Here is a 23,919-nt window from a genome sequence, read left to right as displayed (position 1 = left end):
TATTAAGGATTTCCAAAAAAATTGTTAATAATTTGTATTAAATTAAAAAAAAATGCATCTGTTTTGGAAAATTATAGTGTTCAAATAGCTGTGTGAATAATTTGGAAAGCAATAACCTTTGGAGAACGTGATAAGTCAGTTGAGGAAAACTGTAAATATACAAAAGTTTTTATTTATTTATTTATTTATTTATTTATTAATCCCTAAACAAAGACCAAAATGATTAAATGAAACTCCTCCTAGAGCTTTCAAGCAACATCTGCCAAAATTGGTACAGACTGTTCTGACGTACTGTGCAATATCTTTTCTTATTGGTCGGTCTTATGGTTTTCCCATAGCGGGCAATCAAAAATCCCATAGACTTACATTGATGAATTGTTCAGTAACGTAAAGTTAGAGCTCCTTGGTTCAAACGGGCCAACTGCCACACTCCAACTGTCAAAAAAATTCTAATATAAACTTTAATCTGCTTTAAAGGTGCTTTAAGCAAATTTAGCGTTCTGAAGCGTTCACGTGACTGAGCCGTCGAATTAGCCACGCCCCCTCATTCCAAAACCGAGTAAAAGAGCAGCATTGTTTGTTCCTTTGGCTGTCAAATTCAACAGTGGCACAATAGCGCCCTCAACTGACAAACATTATGAATCATAGCCTCAATGATCCGCTTCAAATACAATACTGTGAGAACAAGCAAAATGATTGACAGGTTAAAAGCGTCAATGTCCGCAAACACAATTTTTGTTTGCTGTTTACAAAGTCTACAGCTGTCACAGAGACTGGTGAGATATCTCAGGACACTTATTTTATTAATATCTTTAAGAGGGTTGGGAAATCTTTTGCATACTTCATTAAAAAAATCACTTACAGCACCTTTAAGTATCTGTCTATCCACAACGGCTTGAGGTTGTCTACACTTGATATGTCGAAACAAACATTTTAAAATGTTTATTTGTATTGTTGGCAGGAGTTAAGCGTGTCCAGCACGTGCAGTGCAAAATTGCTGCTTACTACGCAACATACGCATCCAGTGTAGACAACAATATTGATTATAATGGGAGTTATTTCCTTTTGTCTGGTGTAGACAGGGTGTTACTGTAAGGTCAGTTAAACCTTCAAAGCTCAAGCTTTAAAACTTTTTTTAACTTTCAGTCCAGGCTTTGTCAAGACAACATCAAAATGTTCTCTTGACAAACTTGACCTATCTTTACAGGTTATTATTCAATTATAGTGTGAAACTAAATACAGTCCAGTATTTGCTTTTTATGAAATTATATAAAGATAGAAAAGCATTAAGAATGATACAAGCATGATCTACCTGCACATGTGCTTATACACAGCAATAATAATAATAATAATAATAATAATAAAAAGTGGTTTTATTTATATTTTCCTATTTTAAATAATTATATTCCTGTATAACTGCATGCTCACCAGCCGTACCCTGCATGGCTCATTAGTGTTTTGTTTTCAGGCCAATGTCAACTGAACAGTGACCTTGGTACCATCTGTAGCAAATATATGCTGCGGTGGTTCTATAATGACACATGCATGGTACACCTTTCTGGTATGGGGGTTGTGATGTAACAGTAATCATTTTGATTTAGAAAAGGAATGCCTTCTGACCTGTGGCAAACAAAGTAGGTCCTTCGTCTTTCACATCTGAACTGGAAAATATAATTGTTGCCTTTGTGACTACTACGCATTGCCGCAGACTTGTTCCTAAATGCTTACAAATCTGATATTTTACTGCAAATAGCTGTATGTTACCGTAAAGGTGCAGTGTGTAATTTCTGCGCCACTAGTGGCAGTCCTTAGGTAGATTTTAGTGGTGCTCTTGTCTTCGCAAGCACCACTAATGATCCAGGAATGAGTCCCTCCCCAAACTCAATGCCACTGGTTGAGACAATGTTGCCACGGTACATTGCTAGAGTAGATTGCAATTCCATTTGTTTCCACAGCAATTACACACTGCACCTCTAATCAGATTTTTTTTTACATTTAAGGCTTAAAGGGATAGTTCACCCAAAAATTCTCTCATCATTTACTCACCCTCATGCCATCCCTGATGTGTATGACTTTCTTTATTCTGCATAACACAAATTATGATTTTTTTGCAGAACATTTCATCTCTGTAGGTCCATACAATGCAAGTGAATGGGTGCCAACATTTTGATGCTCCAAAAAGCACATAAAGGAAACATAAAAGTAATCCATATGACTCCAGTGGTTATATCCATGTCTTCAGAAGTGATATGATAGGTGTGGGTGAGAAACAGATCAATATTTAAGTTCTTTTTTTGTAAGAAATAATTTTCCCTGCCCAGTAGGTGGCAATATGCATGAAAAATGAGAATCACCAAAAACACAAAAAGAAGAAAGTGAAAGTTAAAGTGGAGATTGACTGTGCAGGGAGGATAATTTATAGTAAAAAAGGACTTAAATATGAATCTGTTTCTCACCCACACATATCATATAGCTTCTGAAGACATTGATTTAGCCACTGGAGTCTTAAGGATTACTTGATGCTGATTTATGTGATTTTTGAAGCTTCAAATTTTTGCCACCCATTCACTTGCATTGTATGGACCACAACTGCTGAGAAATTCTTCCAAAAATCTTAATTTGCGTTCAGCAGATGAAATAAAGTCATACACATCTGGGATGGCATAAGGGTGAGTAAACGATTTTTGGGTGAACTATTCCTTTAACATTGAAGAAATTATTTGTTGCATAAATAGACAAGACACTAATGTAAATTAAGTAAATGTTATATTACTTTAACCCATTAGCATGGCAATGCTTTTAAATGTGTCGCATATTCAGTGATTTACTGTCCCTAGAGCCTGAATTACTCCTGCAGGCAAAAGAGGAAACCACATTATTTGATGGTTAGTTTCCTCAAGAGAATTTTGAACTTGAACCAATATTAACATTGGTTTGTTAACATTATATTTTTTTTTCTGTAAAGCTAGTTAAAGAATTTATGATGTTTTTTAAATGTGTAAACACTTTCCTGATGTTTCCAATCACTCTCCTCTCTCTCCCATGCACACAGATGCATGTTTCATGAAACAGGACGTGGGACCCTGCAGTCAATACGTTTTAAACTGGTTCTATGACATCCAGCAGAATGAATGTGCTTACTTCTGGTTTGGCGGATGTGGCGGAACTAAAAACAGGTTCGACACGGAGGAGGAATGTAAAGCCCTCTGTGTGAGGCAAACTTAACCAGGATAATATTCAAACAACACTTTACATATGAAGGTGCTCTTCACGTTTGCATTTAGCAAGTCAATCTATTTCCTCAGAGTTAGACAGTAATCTTATATTTGTACTGTATTTGCTACAAAAGAACCAAATTTTTTTATTATTTTATTTTTTTTTTTTATACAGTTATTACTCTGAAATATCCAAACAAAGCAATAAGCACAAAGTCATGTTTGTTTTATTCATGGAATCATTTGCTAATAATGTGTTGTTTTTTTTTTAATATATATATATATATATATACAGTACATCAATAATTTGTACTATAATACTGATGTACTGTATATAAGACATTGTCTACTGTATGTGACAGCACTATTAATGTGCAATATGCTTTTTGATACTGATGAAAACTGAGTTTTTTAATAACATAAAATCGTTTAAAGTTTAAATAAGTGTTGCCTCTACTTCTGATGTGCATTTTACTTACTTGGAAAAATTCAAACGGATGAATCTCATTAAAATGTCCAGGTCATAGTTCACCCCACAATCAAGGAAAAAAAGCAGCAGCTTATTTTAGGGCCATTAAGATTTTTTCCATTGTAACATTTTTTAAAGACAAAAAAATAAATAAATACTGTAATACAAAGATTTTTACATTTAAATCAGCGTAAAAGCAGTCCAACAAATACTATTATGATGTATAAATACTTGACAATTTATACAAAATAGCATTGTTTATACATTACAGTAATTAACATTATGGGATAGTTCACCCAAAAATGAAAATTCTCTCATCATTTACTCACCCTCATGCCATGCCAGATGTGTGTGACTTACTTTCTTCTGCAGAACACAAATGAAGATTTTTAGAAGAATATCTCAGCTCTGTAGGTCCTCACAATGCAAGTGAATGGTGATCAGACCTTTGTAGCCCCAAAAAGTATATAAAGGCAGCATGAAAGTAATCCATATGACTCCAGTGGTTAAATCCATATCTTCAGAAGCAATATAATAGGTGTGAGTGAGAAACAGATAAAAATGTAAGTCCTTTTTTTACTCTGAATCTCCACGTTCACTTTTACATCTGAAAATCACGTGGTGCCTGTTTAGTTTCACTTTCACATCAGAAAGTGGAGATTTAGAGTAAAAAAAGACTTAAATATTGTTCTGTTTCTCACCCACACCTATTATACTGATTCTGAAGATATTGATTTAACCACTGGATTACTTATGGATTACTTTTATGTGATTTTTGGAGCTACAAAAGGTCTGATTACCATTCATTTGCATTGTATGGACCTAAAGATATTTTTCTAAAAATCTTTGTTTGTGTTCTACTGAAGAAAGAAAGTCACATATCTGGGATGGCATGAGGGTGAATAAATGATGAGAGAATTTTCATTTTTGGGTGAACTAGCGTTTAAAAGTGACATTAACGTTAAAATGTCAATACATTGCTAACAATCGACAGTCCTAAAATAGGCTTTATTTTCTCTTTCTTTTGATTTTGGAATGAAATATGACCCAGACAAGTTCTCGACAAGTTAGGTGAGAGGCAAAATGAACCACGTAAGCACTTTCTGATCTAATCTTCATTCAATATCCATGACTATAAAAATGATTATGTTGCAAGTTTCAGCCCTATTGTTCAGATGTCTCGCTCAGATATCAAGCAAAAAGCACAACTACACATGCTTACATTTGCTGTGCAGCAACAACACTAATACATGTATTTACTGTATTGTGTGCCAGTGAGAACATGACCTGCAAACACTTTAAACATGTTTCGGCTTCGCAATGTCCAGTTTTATGCATTGTGACTAAACTGACCTTCATATCCACATTAAGCAGTTGCACACCAAAACACACAAAGCAAACTATTCACACACAAACTGTTGGCTTACATTGTTTTATACACTTGATTTTTTGTATTAGACTTAATTATATTAATTGGCATTATATTTAAATTTACATTGAAATTCTTTGGACATCCATACTAAGGTGTTCTACCATCATGGCACAGTATGTCACTCATTTCCACACTTTGACAATACCATCTCTAGAGGACGTGACTATAAAGCCCTGGGTGGTCTGAAAAGTAGCAATGTCAGTAATGATGTCATGGTGACCCACCGGGAAGGATTCTGGGCCACGGCGAGGTAGGTCCTCTGTGGATTCACTTTTCTGCTTACTGTGAATCTCCTAGAGAGGTTAAATAGAGACAGGAATGGATGATGGTCATCTAAATATACCAATGTGCAATATAAAGAGGAACACACAATCATATGAGCCTCAGACCTGCACTACTTCTGTTCCCTCTATGATCTTACGATTGTAGAACACAGAAGGGCAGTGAAGAGAGTCATTGGCACCACCTGCGACAATGTAAGATCTTTCGGGATAGGCCAGGTCCCAAAACCTGCAGATATTTATTCATAACATACTAAAACACATTACTTTTTTCATATTTTTGCATGTGCACTACACATGTATGTCATAACTAGGCCCAGATGGAATCAACAGTCTTTTTGTGCTATGTGAAACTATGTGAAATTTGAGAGTGAACAAGTGAGTAGTTATTAGCTTGCTTATGAGCCACACCTGATTCTCATGTCAGATCCAGCTGTAAGTAAGAGTGGGTTGCCATCAGCAGGGCTGCAGTATATCCCATGAACACTGTGAGGAGATGGCTGTACAAGACAATAGATTCCAGAGTAGATAACTCCTTAAATCTACTCATTATAGAGAATGTGATTTGTGATGGAGAAGGTTAAAGCATACCTGCATCTCTGAAAGCGGGGGTGCAGAGCTTGCCCACAGGGTGAACTTTCTGTCCCCTGTCTCCATGTCCCACATGGACACCTCATTGTTGCCTTGGACAGCTGAAGAGAGCAAGAAAATGCATAAATGTATTTTGTATGCAGTCCTTATCGTGGGAAAAAATACCATCTTATCAGTGTAAGGCTGTATGTTATAATCACAGTCTACCATGTAATGCTGACATTTTCTCACAAAAGTCAACAGAATTATAAGGAGTATTTAAGATTGAGTGTGATTTAAACAGGGAAAGTCTCTAACCTGCAATTACAGAGGACTGGTAGAGTGGATGCATCAGCAGGCGTCTGATTCGGGCTCGGGCTGGATGGGAGTGGTTGGATATTGGTAGCTGGAACCGCATATCCCAGCAAGCCAATGTGCCATTGCTTGTGCCTGTAAGTCAGTATTGAGCCAAAAAAAAAAAAAAAAAAAAAAAAACATAAATGTATTAGTTTTTCAGTCCATTTTGAATTTGGGTCCTCTTTTGGGCACTTATTGACACAAATTTCTGTATTACTTGGAAACAGCATTAAAACATGATCAAAAACAAACAATGAAGCTTGCTTACCCACACAAAGCCAACACTGGTGCATATCCACAGCAAAGGAAGTGATGAGGCCCAGACGCAGGTCGTGGCGGAGGGTCCAAGCGTTGCTGTTGCTGCGGAGGTCCCAACCCACCAAGAAGCCATTCACAGTGGCATAGGCCAGCACCGTCTGTGCCCCCGAGTTAAAGTGATGCATGTCCACCGCACAGCCCTCATCCTTCAAATCTAAGAACCTGAAAGAGAACCAGCACCTCACTGACCTGACTGATTGAGTGTCTCTGCATCCACAAACACTGACCTGAATGAGATTGTCATTCAGATTGTCATTGATATTACTGATTTGTACAGTTAAAAAGGACACAAATTTGCAGGATGCAATTCCTACAAGTGGTAAAATCCAGTGGTTAAATCCATATCTTCCGAAGCAATATAATCAGTGTGTGACAAACAGATACCTTTTTAAGTTATTTTTTACTTTAAATCGCCACTTTCACTTTCACATTCTTCTTTTGTTTTTGGCGATTCGCATTCTTTGTGCATATCGCCACCTACTGGTCAGGGCTGGTCAAAGGAGGAGAATTATAGAAAAAAGGACTTAAATATTTATCTGTTGCCTACCCACAATTATCACGTTGTTACAGAAGATGTGGATTTAACCACTGGAGTCATATGAATTACTTTAATGCTGCCTTTTTGTGCTTTTTGGAGTATTAAAGTTCTGGCCACCATTCACTTGCATTGTATAGACCTACAGAGCTGAGATATTCTTCTAAAAATCTTAATTTGTGTTCTGCCGAAGAAAGAAAGTCATACACATCTGAGATGGAATGAGGGTGAGTAAATGATGAGAGAATTTTCATTTTTGGGTGAACTATCCCTTTAAGGATTTACACATACCTGGTCTGACAGGGCTGGACTTTGGGCGATTTGGGTGGCTTGTTTGCCTCAACAGCAAGAAGCTGGATGGAACCATTGTCTGATGCAACAGCAAGGTAATGCGACCCCTGACAGAAGGTCAGTGTTCTCACATGGCCTCCAATCCGAGAATATGTCAGCACAGACCTGAAATCATACAAAATTCTGTGGTGTTTAGAATCAACATCCCATTTCTTGTAAAAGTGAAACAAAGCTACCAAGAAAATTGAAAGAAACACAGTCAAAACATTCATGTTAAGAGTCAAAACTGACTTTGCATGACAGATACCTTGTGGTGGTTGTTTTACCCTCCATTTTCTGACTGTCCCAGATCTTTACAGTTCCATCGTTGGAGCATGTAGCAAAGACGGAGTGCTCATCGGACACTCGAATTCGGTTTACTGCGGATTTGTGCTCGTGGAGATGGGCCACCAGTAGACCTTTTGGATGCCACCCTGCAATAAAACAGTTTAAGTTACATTAGAGAAAATGCCCTAGTGAAACACCAATGTGTGACACAGACAAGCCAGAAATGTAACAGACATCAATATACAGTAATAATACTGAGTAATGCATTTAATAATTATGAAAAGCCTGTACATGTTGAAATATACGAATCTTGACCAGTTCACACAGACTAAGCCTACTATCTAAGATTAAAAATGGCTAGCTACAGTCACTGGCTTCAGTTCAAGATTTAGTGAGCAAACACTGCACAACCCCACACTATAACAGAGAGTTGATATACGACAGCTGTACCTGGCAGCGGAGGCCTGCTCTCCCACTCTGAACTCTCCATCATTTGCTTGGCCATGCGCTCTGCATTGCATTGCTCTCTCTTCTGCTGCACAAGCTGCTGCAGCTCTGCCTTGCATGTGGTGATGCGCCGCTGGTACGTGGACACTCCGGTTAAGGACTGTACCACCTGAATAGTGGGGAGTGCTGTGGTTTTCCTGGGCTGCACGGCTCCGCCCTCATTCACCTGCAGTAGGTGGAAAACAATGGGGAGTGATTTAAGGAAACAGTCCAGAAGATTAGAGTCACTATTGTTGATGAAGGACATGCTGTTACACTTAACCAGTGAAAAATACTATACACTCTCTACATGTCTAGATAAACATGGCAGAACATATCAGATAACTGATGTGACGCACAGCATTACAGGGGTCATATCATGAGGAATAAAATCACCCTTGATCTTTTGAGATAAAAAGAGACTGATGTAGTGTAAAACACACTGTAACTTTCAGAACTTAAAATTTCCTCTCCAGTGCAAAAACATTTATAAAAAAAAAAAATAAAACAAAAAAAACTGCAAAAATGACTCTCTGCATATCCTTCTGAAGAATCCCAACATTAGAAATGAGCAGCTTAAATTTATTTACAAGTTTATTTATTCCCTGATAATTTCAGTCTGATCTTAACAGATTTTGAAACATTTCAGTACAGTACATTAGAGGTCGACCGAGAGTGGATTTTGCTGATACCGATAACTAAGGTGGTAGAAAAGGCAGATAACCAATCAATTGGCTGCTAGTTTTTAAAATTGATTTATGGAAATTTAAAAGATTTTGGACTCTTTAACACAGAGGCTACATGAGTCAAAAATTAATACAATCCTAGATTTAGTTTATAGGTGAGCCATAATTCCATTAATAATCAGAAGAAAAAAAAATGAAGAATCGGTGCATAACATGGGACTTTTAACTATAAACAAGCCCGAAACACACCGGGGACTTTTATTTTAAAAGGACACAGATGACTTGGCTCTGTTACAATGCTCTATTTTTAAGTATTAACCATATTAAGCTTTTTAAAACCTATATATTCACCAGATGAAGGGTTCTGTAGGTTTATTATTATTTACAAGATATGAAGTTGGAGACACAATGTATGTGCTGACGGGCACGTTTCTATATAGTTCCAAAAAATAGCCAAGTAACTATTGGCACCGATTAATCAGTAAAACTGATATATAGTTCTACCTCTAGTAAGGATTGTTCAGTGATCCTGTAATTCTGTAGATTACAAAAATTCAAGCTTTGCAAAAAGCTCATCTATTAAACTCACAAGCTAGTGTATCAGAGCAGCAGCACAGCGCTCAGGGCTGTTGCTAATTTCACATGTAAAGGGGCAGTTTCGCAGAGGCATAACAGCAAAAGACTAACCGTTTAATTTTAAGGCTCAGAGAGAGGTGTAAAATGGTCATTTAAAACAAATATTTGATTACTACAGCATTATAATTGGAGTTCAGTGGGAAAAAAATATTATAATAACAATAATACTGGCATGATATGACTCCTTTTAATCACTACTGATTAAACTTTTTCAGCATACAAAGCAGAAAAACTGACAAATGCACACAATTAATGGTGTTGAACACATGAATGAGGGGTCACTGTTAATGAAGAGAGGATTAAAAAGGCTGGTAGAAGCGGAAGAAAGGAGAGGGAGAGAGTGCAAGGCAGAGGAAGAGGGAGAGAGGGATGGATAGCACACTGTCGGCTCAGCGGTCGACCTGGGCTGAGGATGGAACATGAGAGAGGTTAAGAGGCTGTGAGGAACTCTCAGATTGCAGGCGCTCTCCAGCCAGAGTTCCATTGGGCTCCCCACCACCGCTCGGAACTAGAACATTAGGTACCGTCGGTGGAGTCTGCGCTGAACTGGGAGGGTCCAGAGAACCGAACATGCTCTTCCACTCTTCGTTCAAGTTGGAGTCTTGTTTTGTATGTTTGCGAGCTGGCAGGAATGAAAAACAAAAAAAGCATATAAATCTCCAATTCTAACCTCTATCAAATCATCTGCATATAAAGGCTCTAATAACACAATCATTGCTAAAAAAAAAAAAAAAGCTAACGCATTTTACCACAACTAACATATTAAATATTCATATAATCCAGCAGCAAAAGCAAACTAGGTTCTCATGGCAATGATGCACAAAGATTGATTCTCATGCAAGAAATGTTGCAGACACATTAATAAATAAAGAATGACATCTTGAAGATAGAGTTGATGTGCCAACGTGATGATCTTTAAGCAACATCTCAAGTGCACCATGATGCCATTAGAATACAGTGCTACTGGCAAATCTATGACTCTTTTTGTGAGTGATTAATTTAGTCACCAGCAGTCATACACTCCACAAGGAGTAAACAGACTACAGCAAAAAGCATTAATAGACAACATGTGCTACCGTGCACAACTAGAAGTGTATCTATCCACTTCAGATCTCCCTGTTATGGTGAATTCTCAGTTCTGACAACACAAAAACCCTAAGTTAGTCAAAGTGTAAGTGTAACTTCAAACAGAGCCAAGCTGCTTAAGACCTATACAATATACCAGAGGCAATAGTGATGACGTCTGTAAACAAATAAAAACATAATGCATGACTTTATTGGCGAATCAATAAAATGAGAAGCATATATATATATATTTTTTCTTTTTTTCAATTGAAGTAACAGCACAGTGGGGGTATAATAAAGACTGTGTGTTAACATGAGTATGTTGCCCACCTCTCTTGTCTTCTGACTCCTGCTTGGGTTTGATCAGGTCCACCCGTCGGCCACTGATGCCCAGATTACCGAGATCAATGACTCCACTGTGAGCTCCGTCATTCATGTGGCTCTGGTCTACAATGTTGGCTTTAGCCTTGTTGGACTTAAGCATGAAGTCTTTTAGAGCCAAGAGCTTGTCTTCCTCAGCCTCCGTCATTCCCTGAAAGAGAGCATCACCTTGTTAAAGGCTGACATATAAAGTATAAACATGTTAGTATGATAAAGTATGACATTCCTGAATGAACATTTGGAACAACATTCCTAGCAACCAACCACTTACCTCTGATACAAGGGTTTAGGGCTGATGCTAACCAGAATGTTGTTCCAGGAAAAACAAAGGAAGCTGATCCAAGAACATGTCATTTGTGTAAATCATTTTGTGCTATGTAGCAGAGAAGATGAAAATTACTTTTGTCCAAGATGCCCTAGTAGGTGTTAAAAGCCCCTAAAAGATGTTTTATTTTTATTTTTATGGAATGGCGCACACAGAAATGTTGAAACAAAAGTGTTTAGCCAATCATAATACAATGTTTTATGTGTTAATCATGTGTGCATGTTCACAGGACAGCCCCTGTATGGGAAGCAGGAAGCTGAGAGTGTGATAGTTGAGGCAGATCATTCAAGTTAAAAGCCTTGTTTAGCTTCAAAGGGAGTTGTCATTAGTTTGTTTCTTGAAGAGGTCGACCAATAGTGGATTTTGCCGATATCGATAACTAAGGTGGTGGAAAAGGCAGATAACCTATAAATCGGCCGGTAGTTTTTAAAATCCGTTTCATACGGATTTTGTGCATAGAAAACTTCATATCAGAATCAGAATGAGCTTTATTGCCAAGTATGCTTACACATACAAGGAATCTGTCTCGGTGACAGGAGCTTCCAGAGTACAACAATACAACAGCAACAAGACTTTTAAAAAATAATTAAAATTGAAAAAAAAAAAAGATAAATATTGAAAAGAAAAAAGTATATATAGAATACACAATAGACAATATATATATATATACACAGGTGCATCTCAATAAATTAGAATGTCGTGGAAAAGTTCATTTATTTCAGTAATTCAACTCAAATTGTGAAACTCGTGTATTAAATAAATTCAATGCACACAGACTGAAGTAGTTTAAGTCTTTGGTTCTTTTAATTGTGATGATTTTGGCTCACATTTAACAAAAACCCACCAATTCACTATCTCAGAAAATTAGAATATGGTGACATGCCAATCAGCTAATCAACTCAAAACACCTGCAAAGGTTTCCTGAGCCTTCAAAATGGTCTCTCAGTTTGGTTCACTAGGCTGCACAATCATGGGGAAGACTGCTGATCTGACAATTGTCCAGAAGACAATCATTGACACCCTTCACAAGGAGGGTAAGCCACAAACATTCATTGCCAAAGAAGCTGGCTGTTCACAGAGTGCTGTATCCAAGCATGTTAACAGAAAGTTGAGTGGAAGGAAAAAGTGTGGAAGAAAAAGATGCACAACCAACCGAGAGAACCGCAGCCTTATGAGGATTGTCAAGCAAAATCGATTCAAGAATTTGGGTGAACTTCACAAGGAATGGACTGAGGCTGGGGTCAAGGCATCAAGAGCCACCACACACAGACGTGTCAAGGAATTTGGCTACAGTTGTCGTATTCCTCTTGTTAAGCCACTCCTGAACCACAGACAACGTCAGAGGCGTCTTTCCTGGGCTAAGGAGAAGAAGAACTGGACTGTTGCCCAGTGGTCCAAAGTCCTCTTTTCAGATGAGAGCAAGTTTTGTATTTCATTTGGAAACCAAGGTCCTAGAGTCTGGAGGAAGGGTGGAGAAGCTCATAGCCCAAGTTGCTTGAAGTCCAGTGTTAAGTTTCCACAGTCTGTGATGATTTGGGGTGCAATGTCATCTGCTGGTGTTGGTCCATTGTGTTTTTTGAAAACCAAAGTCACTGCACCCGTTTACCAAGAAATTTTGGAGCACTTCATGCTTCCTTCTGCTGACCAGCTTTTTAAAGATGCTGATTTCATTTTCCAGCAGGATTTGGCACCTGCCCACACTGCCAGAAAGCACCAAAAGTTGGTTAAATGACAATGGTGTTGGTGTGCTTGACTGGCCAGCAAACTCACCAGACCTGAACCCCATAGAGAATCTATGGGGTATTGTCAAGAGGAAAATGAGAAACAAGAGACCAAAAAATGCAGATGAGCTGAAGGCCACTGTCAAAGAAACCTGGGCTTCCATACCACCTCAGCAGTGCCACAAACTGATCACCTCCATACCACGCCAAATTGAGGCAATAATTAAAGCAAAATGAGCCCTTACCAAGTATTGAGTACATATACAGTAAATGAACATACTTTCCAGAAGGCCAACAATTCACTAAATATGTTTTTTTTATTGGTCTTATGATGTATTCTAATTTTTTGAGATAGTGAATTGGTGGGTTTTTGTTAAATGTGAGCCAAAATCATCACAATTAAAAGAACCAAAGACTTAAACTACTTCAGTCTGTGTGCACTGAATTTATTTAATACATGAGTTTCACAATTTGAGTTGAATTACTGAAATAAATGAACTTTTCCATGACATTCTAATTTATTGAGATGCACCTGTATATATATATATATATATATATATATATATATATATATATATATATATATATATATATATCCTACATATTCACATATATATACACAACCTCTCAAAGGTTTTGAAACACTTGACCGAAATGTTTCCCATGATCATAAAAATCTTTTGATCTGAAGGCGTATGCTTAAACGTTTGAAATTAGTTTTGTAGACAAAAATATAATTGTGCCACCATATTCATTTATTTCATTATCAATCTAAAATTTCATTAAAAAAAAAGTTTTTGAAATTGATGACTTGGACCAAATAATAAGAAAAGCAGCCAATAAGTGCCCAACATAGATGGGCACTTATCCTTCAGTACTGTTTAAAAAGCATCCCAGGGTGATACCTCAAGAAGTTGGTTGAGAAAATGTCAAGAGTACATGTCTGCAAATTCTAGGTAAAGTGTGACTACTTTGAAGATGCTAAAATATAACACAGTTTTGATTTATTTTGGATTTTGTTTAGTCACAACATAATTCCCATAGTTCCATTTATGTTATTCCATAGTTTTGATGACTTTACTATTATTCTAAAATGTGAAGGAAAAAAAATATAATAAAGAATGAGTGTTTCATAACTTTTGACCGGTAGTGTATATATGAATATATATACATACATACACATACATACACACATACACATACGTAGTGCAAATCTAAATACAAATCGGTTATATGTACAGTGCAAAGGAATGTAATGGCAGAAGAGGTAGGATGTGTTGGATAATATAAAAAGACTAAGCTGTGTATTGCTCATTAATTATTGCTCAAAGGGGCAGTTTTAACTGTTCATGAGATGGATAGCCTGAGTGAAAAAACTGTTCCTGTGCCTGACGGTTCTGGCGCTCAGAGCTCTGAAACGTCGGCCAGAAGGCAACAGTTCAAAAAGGTAGTGGGCAGGGTGAGTGGGGTCCAGAGTGATTTTTCCAGCATTTTTCCTCACTCTGGAAGCGTTTAGTTCTTGAAAGGAGGGCAGGGGTCAACCAATAATCCTCTCAGCAATCCGAACTGTCCTTTGTAGTCTTCTGATGTCCGATTTCATAGCTGAACCAAACCAGACAGTTATAGAAGTAAAGAGGACAGACTCAATGACTGCTGAGTAGAACTGTATCAGCAGCACCTATTGCAGGTTGAACTTCCTCAACTGGCGAACGAAGTACAACCTCTGCTGGGTCTTTTTCGCAATGGAGTCAATGTGGGTCTCCCACTTCATGTCCTGTGAGATGGTAGCGCCCAGGAACCTGAATGACCCCACTGCTGCCACAGTGCTGTTTAGAATGGTGAGGGGGGACAGTGTTGGGGGGTGCCTCCTAAAGTCCACAATTATCTCCACCATTTTGAGCATGTTCTTCTCAAGGTTGTTTTGACTACACCAGACAGCCAGCTGTTTAACCTCCCTTCTGTATGGAGACTCATCGTCATCTCGGATGAGGCTGATGACAGTGGTGTCATCTGCAAACTTCAGGAGCTTGACAGAAGGGTGCTTGGCGATGCAGTCGTTGCTGTAGATGGAGAACACACATCCCTGGGGGGCACCAGTGCTGAATGTACAAGTGCTGGAAGTGAATTTCCCCTGTCTCACAAGCTGCTGCCTGTCTGTCAGAAAGCTGGTAATCCACTGACAGATAGACATGGGAACAGAGTTGGTGTAATTTATTCTGGAGTATAGCTGGGATGATGGTGTTGAAGCTGAACTGAAGTCCACAAAAAGGATCCTTGCATATGTCCCTAGTCTGTCCAGATGTTGCAGGATATGATGCAATCCCATGTTGACTGCATCATCCATAGACCTGTTTGCTCGATAAGCAAATTGAAGGGGATCTAGAAAGGGTCCAGTGATGTCCTTCAGGTGGGCCAACACCAGTCTCTCAGATGACTTCATGACCACAGACGTCAGGGCGACAGGTCTGTAGTCATTAAGTCCTGTAATGTTTGGTTTCTTTGGGATGGGGATGATAGTGGAACATTTGAAGCAGCATGGGACTTCACACTGCTCCAGTGATCTGTTGAAGATCTGTGTGAAGATGGGGGCCAGCTGGTTAGCACTGGATCGAAGACACGCTGGTGAGATGCCATCTGGGCCTGAAGCCTTCCTCGTCTTTTGTTTCCGAAAGACATGGCTCACATCATCTTCACAGATCTTAAGTGCAGGTTGAGTAGCAGGAGGGGGAGGAGGGTGTTGGTGTTTGTGTGAAGTGTAGGTCAGAGTGGGTGTGGGGTGTGAGATTGGGCCTTTCAAATCTACAGTAGAACACATTCAGGTCGTCAGCCAGTTGTTGGTCCACCACAGGGTTGGGGGTAACTGGAAAAAGATTACTAAACACAGGACAAACAAACAAAAACAACAAAACAATAGGAGCACTCCACACCGAGGCGGCCATCCGCGATGCCATCATGATGTATGAGATATATCTAACCACAATAACAAAATATCTATATTGGAGGATAATTATTCAAATAAATGTTGAATCCTCCAGCACTTGCTACAGAGTAACACATAGGAATAAAAAAAAGAAAAGAAAAACTACCAGCATAGTTCCGAAAAAGCAACTATCGGCACAGATTAATTGGTAAAACCGATATACCTCTAGTTTTTAGTGAGAATGCTAAAACTTCTTAAGAAACAGTATTAGTACAAGTACAAGTTTTCTGACCTGTGAGAGCAGTTTCTTAAGCAGCTGGGCGATCGCAGGATCCTCTGGAATGGGGCATTCTGGAATGGAGCCGTTGCGTTTTTTTTGCCGGAGCAACAGGTGTCTGAAGAGGCTACCAATGTCTTTAGAGCGCAGTGCATAGTCAAAGATGGAGCGACTTACTGGTTCCTTCAGCACACTGAGCAGCACAATCTCCTTATCAATCTGCCCAAAGATAAACAACATCACTTAATAAGAGGTAATTTAAATATAAAACATTAATCAATAAATTTCTTTCAACACTACAATTTAGGTTCCTCATATTGAGCATTGAGTTCTTGAGAAAGCAAATTATCTATGTATGCAGTGTGTAGGCAGCATATATTCCCAATAATATACACATTAAACCACCTACCTAATATTGTGTAGCTCCCCCCCCCCCCTCGTGCCACCAAAACAGCGCCAACCCGCATCTCAGAATAGCATTCTGAGATGCTATTCTTCTCACCACTATTGTGCAGAGCAGTTATCGGAGTTACCATAGACTTTGTCAGTTTGAACCAGTCTGGCCATTCTCTGTTGACCTCTCTCATCAACAAGGCATTTCTGTCCACAGAACTGCCGTTCACTGGATGTTTTTTGTCACAGGAGATCAGCAGTTACAGAAATACTCAAACCAGCCCGTCTGGCACCAACAATCATCCATGCGATTATCTAATCAGCCAATCATGTGACAGAAGTGCAGAGCATAAAATCATTCAGATACAGTTCAGGAGCTTCAGTTAATGTTCACATCAACCATCAGAATGGGGAAAAATGTGATCTCAGTGATTTGAGTGTGGCATGATTGTTGGTGCCAGATGGGCTGGTTTGAGTATTTCTGTAACTGCTGATCTCCTGGGATTTTTTTTACTCAGAATGGAGCCAAAAATAAAAAACACCCAGCGAGCGGCAGTTCTGTGAATGGAAATGCCTTGTTGATGAGAGAGGTCAACAGAGAATGGCCAGACTGGTTCAAACTGGCAGAGTCTACGGTAACTCAGATAACCGCTCTGTACAATTTTGGTGAGAAGAATAGCATCTCAGAATGCTATTCTGAGATGCTGGTTGGCGCTGTTTTGGCGGCATGAGTGGGATCAATATTAGGCAGGTAGTTTTAATGATGTGGCTGATCGGGGAATATAATATAATTATAATATATTAATATAATATTAATTAATAATATAATGGTTCTGTAATGGAATAGACCATACAGAATGTTAAGACTCAGACTAGTGACCTCACCTGTATAATAGGCTGGGTGAAGAAGGGGTTGAGATGTGGCATGAGTTTGCAATAAACGTCAGCGACGTTTAGGTGCTGAGCAACCACGGTGATGAAACCCACGGCTCCATAGCGGATCCACAGATTGGGGTGACACAAGAAAGGAGCTATGGGATGATAAAATTGTATTCTACAATACACAATATTTCCAAGAGCATTATATGTTGACATACAAGAATAGATTATTTTTCTTACCAATGTCACTGACAAACTCGTAGATGTGAGGTTTCTGCAGTAGCCCCAGCTGACACATGCAAGTTAGAGCGTTGAGAGCTTTGTAAATGACAAACTCCTCAGCGTCACTCAGGCCTTGCTGCAGAAGAGGCTTCAGGATGGAGGAACTCTGCCAGCCAACATATGCAGCTACACCTGTAGGGAGGAGAACATTTGGTTACCATGCTGTGAGTGATTGTCAGAAAATAAGTAAAGCAACTACACATTATTTATAAGTTATGTAGTAAGCATTTAGTAGATTGTTTTCCCAAAAAACTGTCTTACATTACACTAATTGTAGGAACATCATGCCGCATCTTACCCACTATACTGTCAAAGAAAGCTCCACGGAGGTGCCAATCATTCTTGTCATTGAGGAAGGTTATCATATGGGAGAGAAGTACATCGTTGGCCTTCTGTCTGCCAAAGAACACGCAAAGGCGAGTAATGCCGTTCTCCATCAGCGTCTGTTTGACAATGTTATCAGGGTCGCTGAGCAAAGTCACCACCTTCTGTTGAACCATCTCATGCAAGGCCTGCAGCTCTTTGGACAAGGGATGGATCAAATCCACAGCATTTTAATGACAGCATTAGACTATTTTCATGCAAACTGATTATTAATGGAGGACAGAGTGGGATTCTTACAGATGATCAAACAAACTTTCTTTAAAGACTACCATCAAAGTGTACTTTCATTTAAATGGATAGTTCACCCTCATGCCATCCCAGATGTGTATGACTTTCTTTTTTCTGCAGAACACAAACGAAGATTTTTAGAAGAATATTTCAGCTCTGTAGGTCCATACAGTGCAAGTGAATGGGTGCCAAAATTTTGAAACTCCAAAATGCACATAAACACAGCATAAAAGTAATCCATAAGACTCCAGTGGTTACATCCATATCTTTTGAAGCGATAAGATAGGTGTGGGTGAGAAACAGATCAATATATAAGTCCGTTTTTACCATAAATTTTCCTCCTTGCCCAGTAGGTGGCGATATGCACGAAGAATGGAAATCACCAAACACAAAAGAAGATGAATGTAAAAGTAAAAGTGATTTAACCACTGGAGTCTTATGGATTACTTTTATGCTGTGTTTATGTGCATTTTGTAGCTTCAAACTTTTGGCACCCATTCACTTGCATTGTATGGACCTACAGAGCTGATATATTCTTCCAAAAATCTTTGCTTGTGTTCAGCAGAAGAAAGAAAGTCATACACATCTGAGATGTCATGAAGGTGAGTAAATAATGAGAGAGAATTCATTTTTGGGTGAACTAACCCTTTAAAAACCAGCATTTACCTGAATCATAGTTTTCATTGGGGTGAAGAGTTTCCTCTGTGTCTTCTCCATTCAGGTCTTGTTCAGAGCTCAAATTATTCTCCTGCACCAGCTCCAGAAAGCGCAGTGCTGTCTCAGCCAAGTGGGCGATGTTCTCTATAGAGAGAGAAATAACAAAACAAAAAACGATTCAAATCTTCAGTATACTGTATGTCCATTTAATACATTGTTACATATCTCCACAGAAGTCAACGTGAAACATCTATTGCAAACCCATTTTACATGCATAATCTGACTTTTTTAAACAACAAAAGATATAGGGTGGGACTTAATTTAATCAGGAATTGATTGGATCTTGAAAGTGGATGTTGTTACATATAAGAATGGAGACAGGAAGTTGGAGTGGAGGGGTTGAAAAATAGGAGGGATTGGTGACATCAACCTAAAAGAAAAGTTGTTTCAGAGGCGGAGAAAATTTTCACATTTTGATAACAGATTATGAAGACAAAAAAAATTTCTTTGGAAAAACATACACCTCCGAACTGTACCAAAAAAAGCCCAAGAACCTGCATTAAAAAAGTATGTAGAATACATTTTCATGATTCCAAGATTTCATGTTGTCTTTAATATACAAAAAATGCTATTTACATATTTAAAAAGCTGACCGTTTAGACACAATACTCTCAAAGGTTTTGTAGCATTAGAATACCTGCATAAGCAAGCCTAACAATCGTGGCGTCATCTTGTGCCAGGTGCGCAATCCCAGGCAAGATGTATTCTGGATAGATGTTGACATCATTCCGAGGAACCTCCTTGACCAGCGCCAGCACTTTAGTCAGTGTGCGCACAGCCTCAGCCCTGACGCGTGGCACTGAGTCATTGCAGAAGTGCAGCAAGTACGGTGTGATCCTGTCCAGCAGGATCTCCACGTTCAACCGGCCCGCCAAATGAAGAATCAGCTCCAGCGCTGCCAGCTTGGAGTCGCAAAAGCGCAGCGTCTGCAGACAGGATGTGATCACTGACACTAGCACCACCAGCCCATGCTCCTTAGAAGAACAAAGTTCTTGAGACGCCTTCTCCTGTTTTTCAGCTTTCCCTGCCTGACTGCCACTGCACAGGTTATTGAGGATGTTCTCCAGGTTCTTACGGATCACCAACACCCTTTCATCAGCAGACTGGAAGGTCTCCTTAGCAAACTGAGCCATGTAGGGCTGCAAGAAGGTGTAAAAGATTTCAGGGAATGCTTTGCCTCGCTGCTGTTTGAGGTATTCTTCAGCTGTCAGGCGCTTTTCCGGCTCTCGCTGCACCATCTGAGCCACCTATGGAAATTGGATTGAAGTATATTACTAGTTTTTATCTGTATTATCTAGAGTTTTCCAGAGTAACCACTGGGTAGCACCATGATGATTCTGACTGCCTCTTTTCTGGTTCCCTTCTCCATAAGAAGCAATGTAAAAACTACCAAAATGAGGGATCCAGATGAAGAACAACAACCATTTAAGGGTTATTTGGAGTAAATATACATCTATAAATACATTTAAAATTTGTAAAAAGAATGAACAGAAATGCTACCAGTTCTCTAATACTGCAATCCTCAATTTTCCTCAGCACTTGTTCGGTTTGGAAATGTCCTTTGCGGTAAGCCAACAGCTGTGAGAGATCAAATAGTGGAACCCCTTCTGTGAACAGCTCTGCAATCACACATCCTAAAAAAAGAAAAGAAAAAGAATAGAAAAGAAAGAAACCATCAGTCAGACATCTTAATTGGAGCAAACTAGGAAGGATGAAAGTTTTATATACCAGCTGAGAAGATATCCATGGGTTGCTTGAGCTCTCCCCTGGTTCTTTGGCTATTGCTGGAGAGATCCACAAGTGGAGTTGTCTGGTCACTTTCTGTGGCAAACATGCTGCCATCCACAAATCTCTCTGGAGCAATATAGCACGTTCTCCTCCTGGACGTGTCAAAGAAGTAGTTGAAATCTGCAGGGTTATCTTCAGGTAAGTATGTGGGTTTAAAACTAGCAAAGTCTGTGAGCAATACCCAGTTCCAGCTTGTTACCATGACATTCTCCGTTTTAATGTCGCCGTGACGCACACCAGATTTATGGGCCTGATCCACGGCATTGAGGAGCTGGAAGGCAATCCACTTCTTCTCCACATTGTTGAGAAATGGCCGTGTACTGATACGGTCATACAAGTTATCGCGGACATATTGGCGAAAGAGTATGGCTGCTTTCTCAGTAAGTGTGGCTTTTTGAAAGGGCAAACAGTTCTGACAGGAGTGCAGTCTGATTTTCAGCTCTTCCAGCTCTTGTTTATAGCTGGTCAGGGGCAGTGACGGGTCCTGGATCACAAAGACCTTAACCACCACTAAACCCTCTCGATGTTTGGCCCGGGCCACTTTGAAAAACCTTGTACTGCCCAGACTTTTGTCATACTCATAATCATGGATGTCGGAGAAGTAACTGTCCACTGAAAGAATCTGTGATGGAGCAATTCCAGCCAGCTGATTCCCCATCTCGCCGGATCAGAGATGTTTGTCCCAAAGACAAATCTCTACCTATTACAGACAAAACATACAGATAGACAAACAAAACAAAGTTTTAGACAGATAGACAGATAGAGAGATGTAATTAGAAAGCTTATCTATAAATTATTACTAATATATAATTAACTAAGGCACATTTATGTCATAAATGAGTTTCTTCAGCATACATTGTCCTTTGCATCATACAGTGTCATGAGACATGAAATGCTGCAACATATCTGCTATAATAACCCAAAAACTCGCAATATTTAAATTATTTCCATACTTTCCCGACCTAAACTACCAATTACAAATGTAATATTTCAAATATTGCGGCGTGACGTGTGTTTACAGCACTAAAAAAATAAAATAACTATTGTTTACCTGATTTTTGAGCCCCAGCGCGCTGTCAATAGATAAGCAGTATCTGGTCAGTTCGAATTATTTTCTCTCAGCTTAATTAAAAAGACGCTGTACATTTTGCCTAAGGTAAGATAAACGATACTACCAATAATACGTGAAATGATACAATATACTGACATTTACATAAACGAGCCACTTCGTTTGTTATTATGTATCAGCATTGCAATAGAAATGTCAGGCTGTTTCTAACTGTAGATCTGGCATCAGCTCGTCAGCTCACTAGCGACACTCTATTGGATGAAAAGTTAACACGGTTGATCCTGGATCAGTCCGCCCAACCGGAAACCGGAAGATGTTATCCGGGATTTTCGGACTTTAATTATGTAGAGTGATTTCTTGGCGTCGGATCAAAGGCTGTGTCTCATTTGGAAGAATGCGTCCTACGGAGGCCGCATTTGTCATCGAGGCTGTCTCCTTTCAGAAAAGCGAATAGGACACTTCGAATGCGACCTTCTTTCACGGGAATTCGGAGGATGCATGAGGTGTATCCTTCGTGGGCACTCACAACCCACAATTCTTTGCTTCAACGGAAATGTCTAAAAAAAAAAAAAAAATAACGCCAATTTGCCCGTAAATATGATGTTCAAACTCAAGGAATGTTAATTCCCAAGTTGAAGTACCCCAGTAGATGGGTGCAGAGTATATAATATATATAATTATATTAATATATAATTAAAATAAAGTATTAGACTAAAAGTACAGCTGTAAAATCTATTTTCTTTTCTCTTTACATCATTATAACTCGCCTAAAATGTACCTCATACATTCCCTTCTAAAGGGACTTTGTTCCCTTCTCACTCAAAGCCCTCACGCTTGTTAAAGAGTGCCGTGCTGTCATAGCAACCATGTTACGTTCCGTTTCCGTTTGTCCAACGAAAGCCGTCTCGTTTAAACGAAATTTGTTTAAAGGAGGACGCTCGGTATACTGCAGCCTTCAAAGGACGCGTCCTACCTAGCACGCAGCCTTCGAAACGAGACACTGCCAAAGTTCTTTCAAGGCAAGTCAGTCCACTCGGCGGCCATCGTTGGAACGCCCCCGGGCAGCTATTTTTTTTTTTTTATGGAAACAAGCGGCATAAAAGTACAGCTCCTATCTACTCGAATGGGGAAAGAGCTAAATCTCCAAAACTGTTGGTCAAGATTACGATCAAATAACATATTTCAATCAACAGTTAAAGCTGACAACAGAGTTTTCATAAATTGTGACTCTATAGCTCAGATCAAGCTAAGAAAACGCTATTTTTCAGGCTTTATTTCAGGTTATATTCCTTTGTCAAAATAATCTGAAACGCCCTCTTTGCATCCTCTAACAGTTCTTTGGCAATGGGACAAACACTTTATGCCAGAGTTCTCAAGACAGATTCTTCCTACCTCTTGAAGGTGTTAGGCTTCTCCATGGAACTTTCAAAAACAAAGTGGCCTTCATCACTGGAGGAGGCACAGGGCTCGGAAAAGGCATGACCACTACTCTCTCTTCACTGGGAGCACAGTGTGTGATAGCCAGCGGGTTAGTAATCCCTCTCATTTTGTTTGGACACACACATTTTCAGACTGTTAGTAAAAGTATTTTAAAGGGATAGTTCACCCAAAAATCTCGCCCTTGCAATACTCGCCCTCATGCCATCCCAGATGTGAATGACTTTCTTTCTTCTGCTGAACATAAACTAAGATTTTTAGAAGAAACTTTTAAGCTCAAAAAACATACAAAGGCAGCATAAAAGTAATCCATATGATTCCAGTGGTTAAATCCATGTTATAGATGAGAGAGAGAGAGACAGATCAATATTTAAGTACTTTTTTTTTTTACTATAAATCTCCACTTTCAAACAGCCCTCCTAAGTGCTGTTCTTTATTTGTTTTTGGCTA

The 23,919-nt window shown here is 39.1% G+C and overlaps 2 protein-coding genes across 3 annotated transcripts in view; one reads left to right on the top strand and one right to left on the bottom strand.

Annotated features, from left to right (window-relative positions):
* LOC127452954 (collagen alpha-6(VI) chain-like) overlaps positions 1–3,659 on the top strand; it is a 41,516-nt gene extending 37,857 nt beyond the window's left edge. The window contains 5 exon segments of the mRNA XM_051718870.1: positions 1,469–1,551; positions 1,554–1,575; positions 1,578–1,634; positions 2,838–2,885; positions 3,053–3,659. Coding sequence (XP_051574830.1) covers positions 1,469–1,551; positions 1,554–1,575; positions 1,578–1,634; positions 2,838–2,885; positions 3,053–3,225 — 383 coding nt within the window. The 3' untranslated portion in view covers positions 3,226–3,659.
* Positions 3,473–23,002, bottom strand: LOC127452924 (phosphoinositide 3-kinase regulatory subunit 4-like). Of its 2 annotated transcripts, none has more exons than XM_051718810.1 (20): positions 22,015–23,002; positions 20,904–21,663; positions 20,676–20,809; positions 19,813–20,422; positions 19,125–19,259; positions 18,145–18,366; positions 17,805–17,978; positions 17,571–17,716; positions 16,308–16,511; positions 10,999–11,200; positions 10,005–10,225; positions 8,246–8,468; positions 7,776–7,941; positions 7,469–7,633; positions 6,593–6,804; positions 6,286–6,417; positions 5,989–6,089; positions 5,809–5,897; positions 5,506–5,626; positions 3,473–5,409 (listed from the first exon to the last, which is right to left on the bottom strand). In XM_051718810.1, exons 2-20 carry the CDS (start codon positions 21,619–21,621, stop codon positions 5,239–5,241), a joined length of 4,146 nt encoding a protein of 1,381 aa, XP_051574770.1. In that variant the 5' UTR covers positions 21,622–21,663; positions 22,015–23,002; the 3' UTR covers positions 3,473–5,238. The 2 variants fall into 2 exon arrangements, with proteins under 2 accessions (XP_051574770.1, XP_051574772.1); XM_051718812.1 differs by having other exon boundaries at positions 10,128–10,225.
* Between the last annotated feature and the right edge of the window lie 917 nt (positions 23,003–23,919).

The sequence above is a fragment of the Myxocyprinus asiaticus genome, chromosome 15 (assembly GCF_019703515.2).
Source record: "Myxocyprinus asiaticus isolate MX2 ecotype Aquarium Trade chromosome 15, UBuf_Myxa_2, whole genome shotgun sequence".
NCBI classification, from domain to species: Eukaryota; Metazoa; Chordata; class Actinopteri; order Cypriniformes; family Catostomidae; genus Myxocyprinus; species Myxocyprinus asiaticus.
This window is presented reverse-complemented; position numbering and strand designations above follow the sequence as displayed.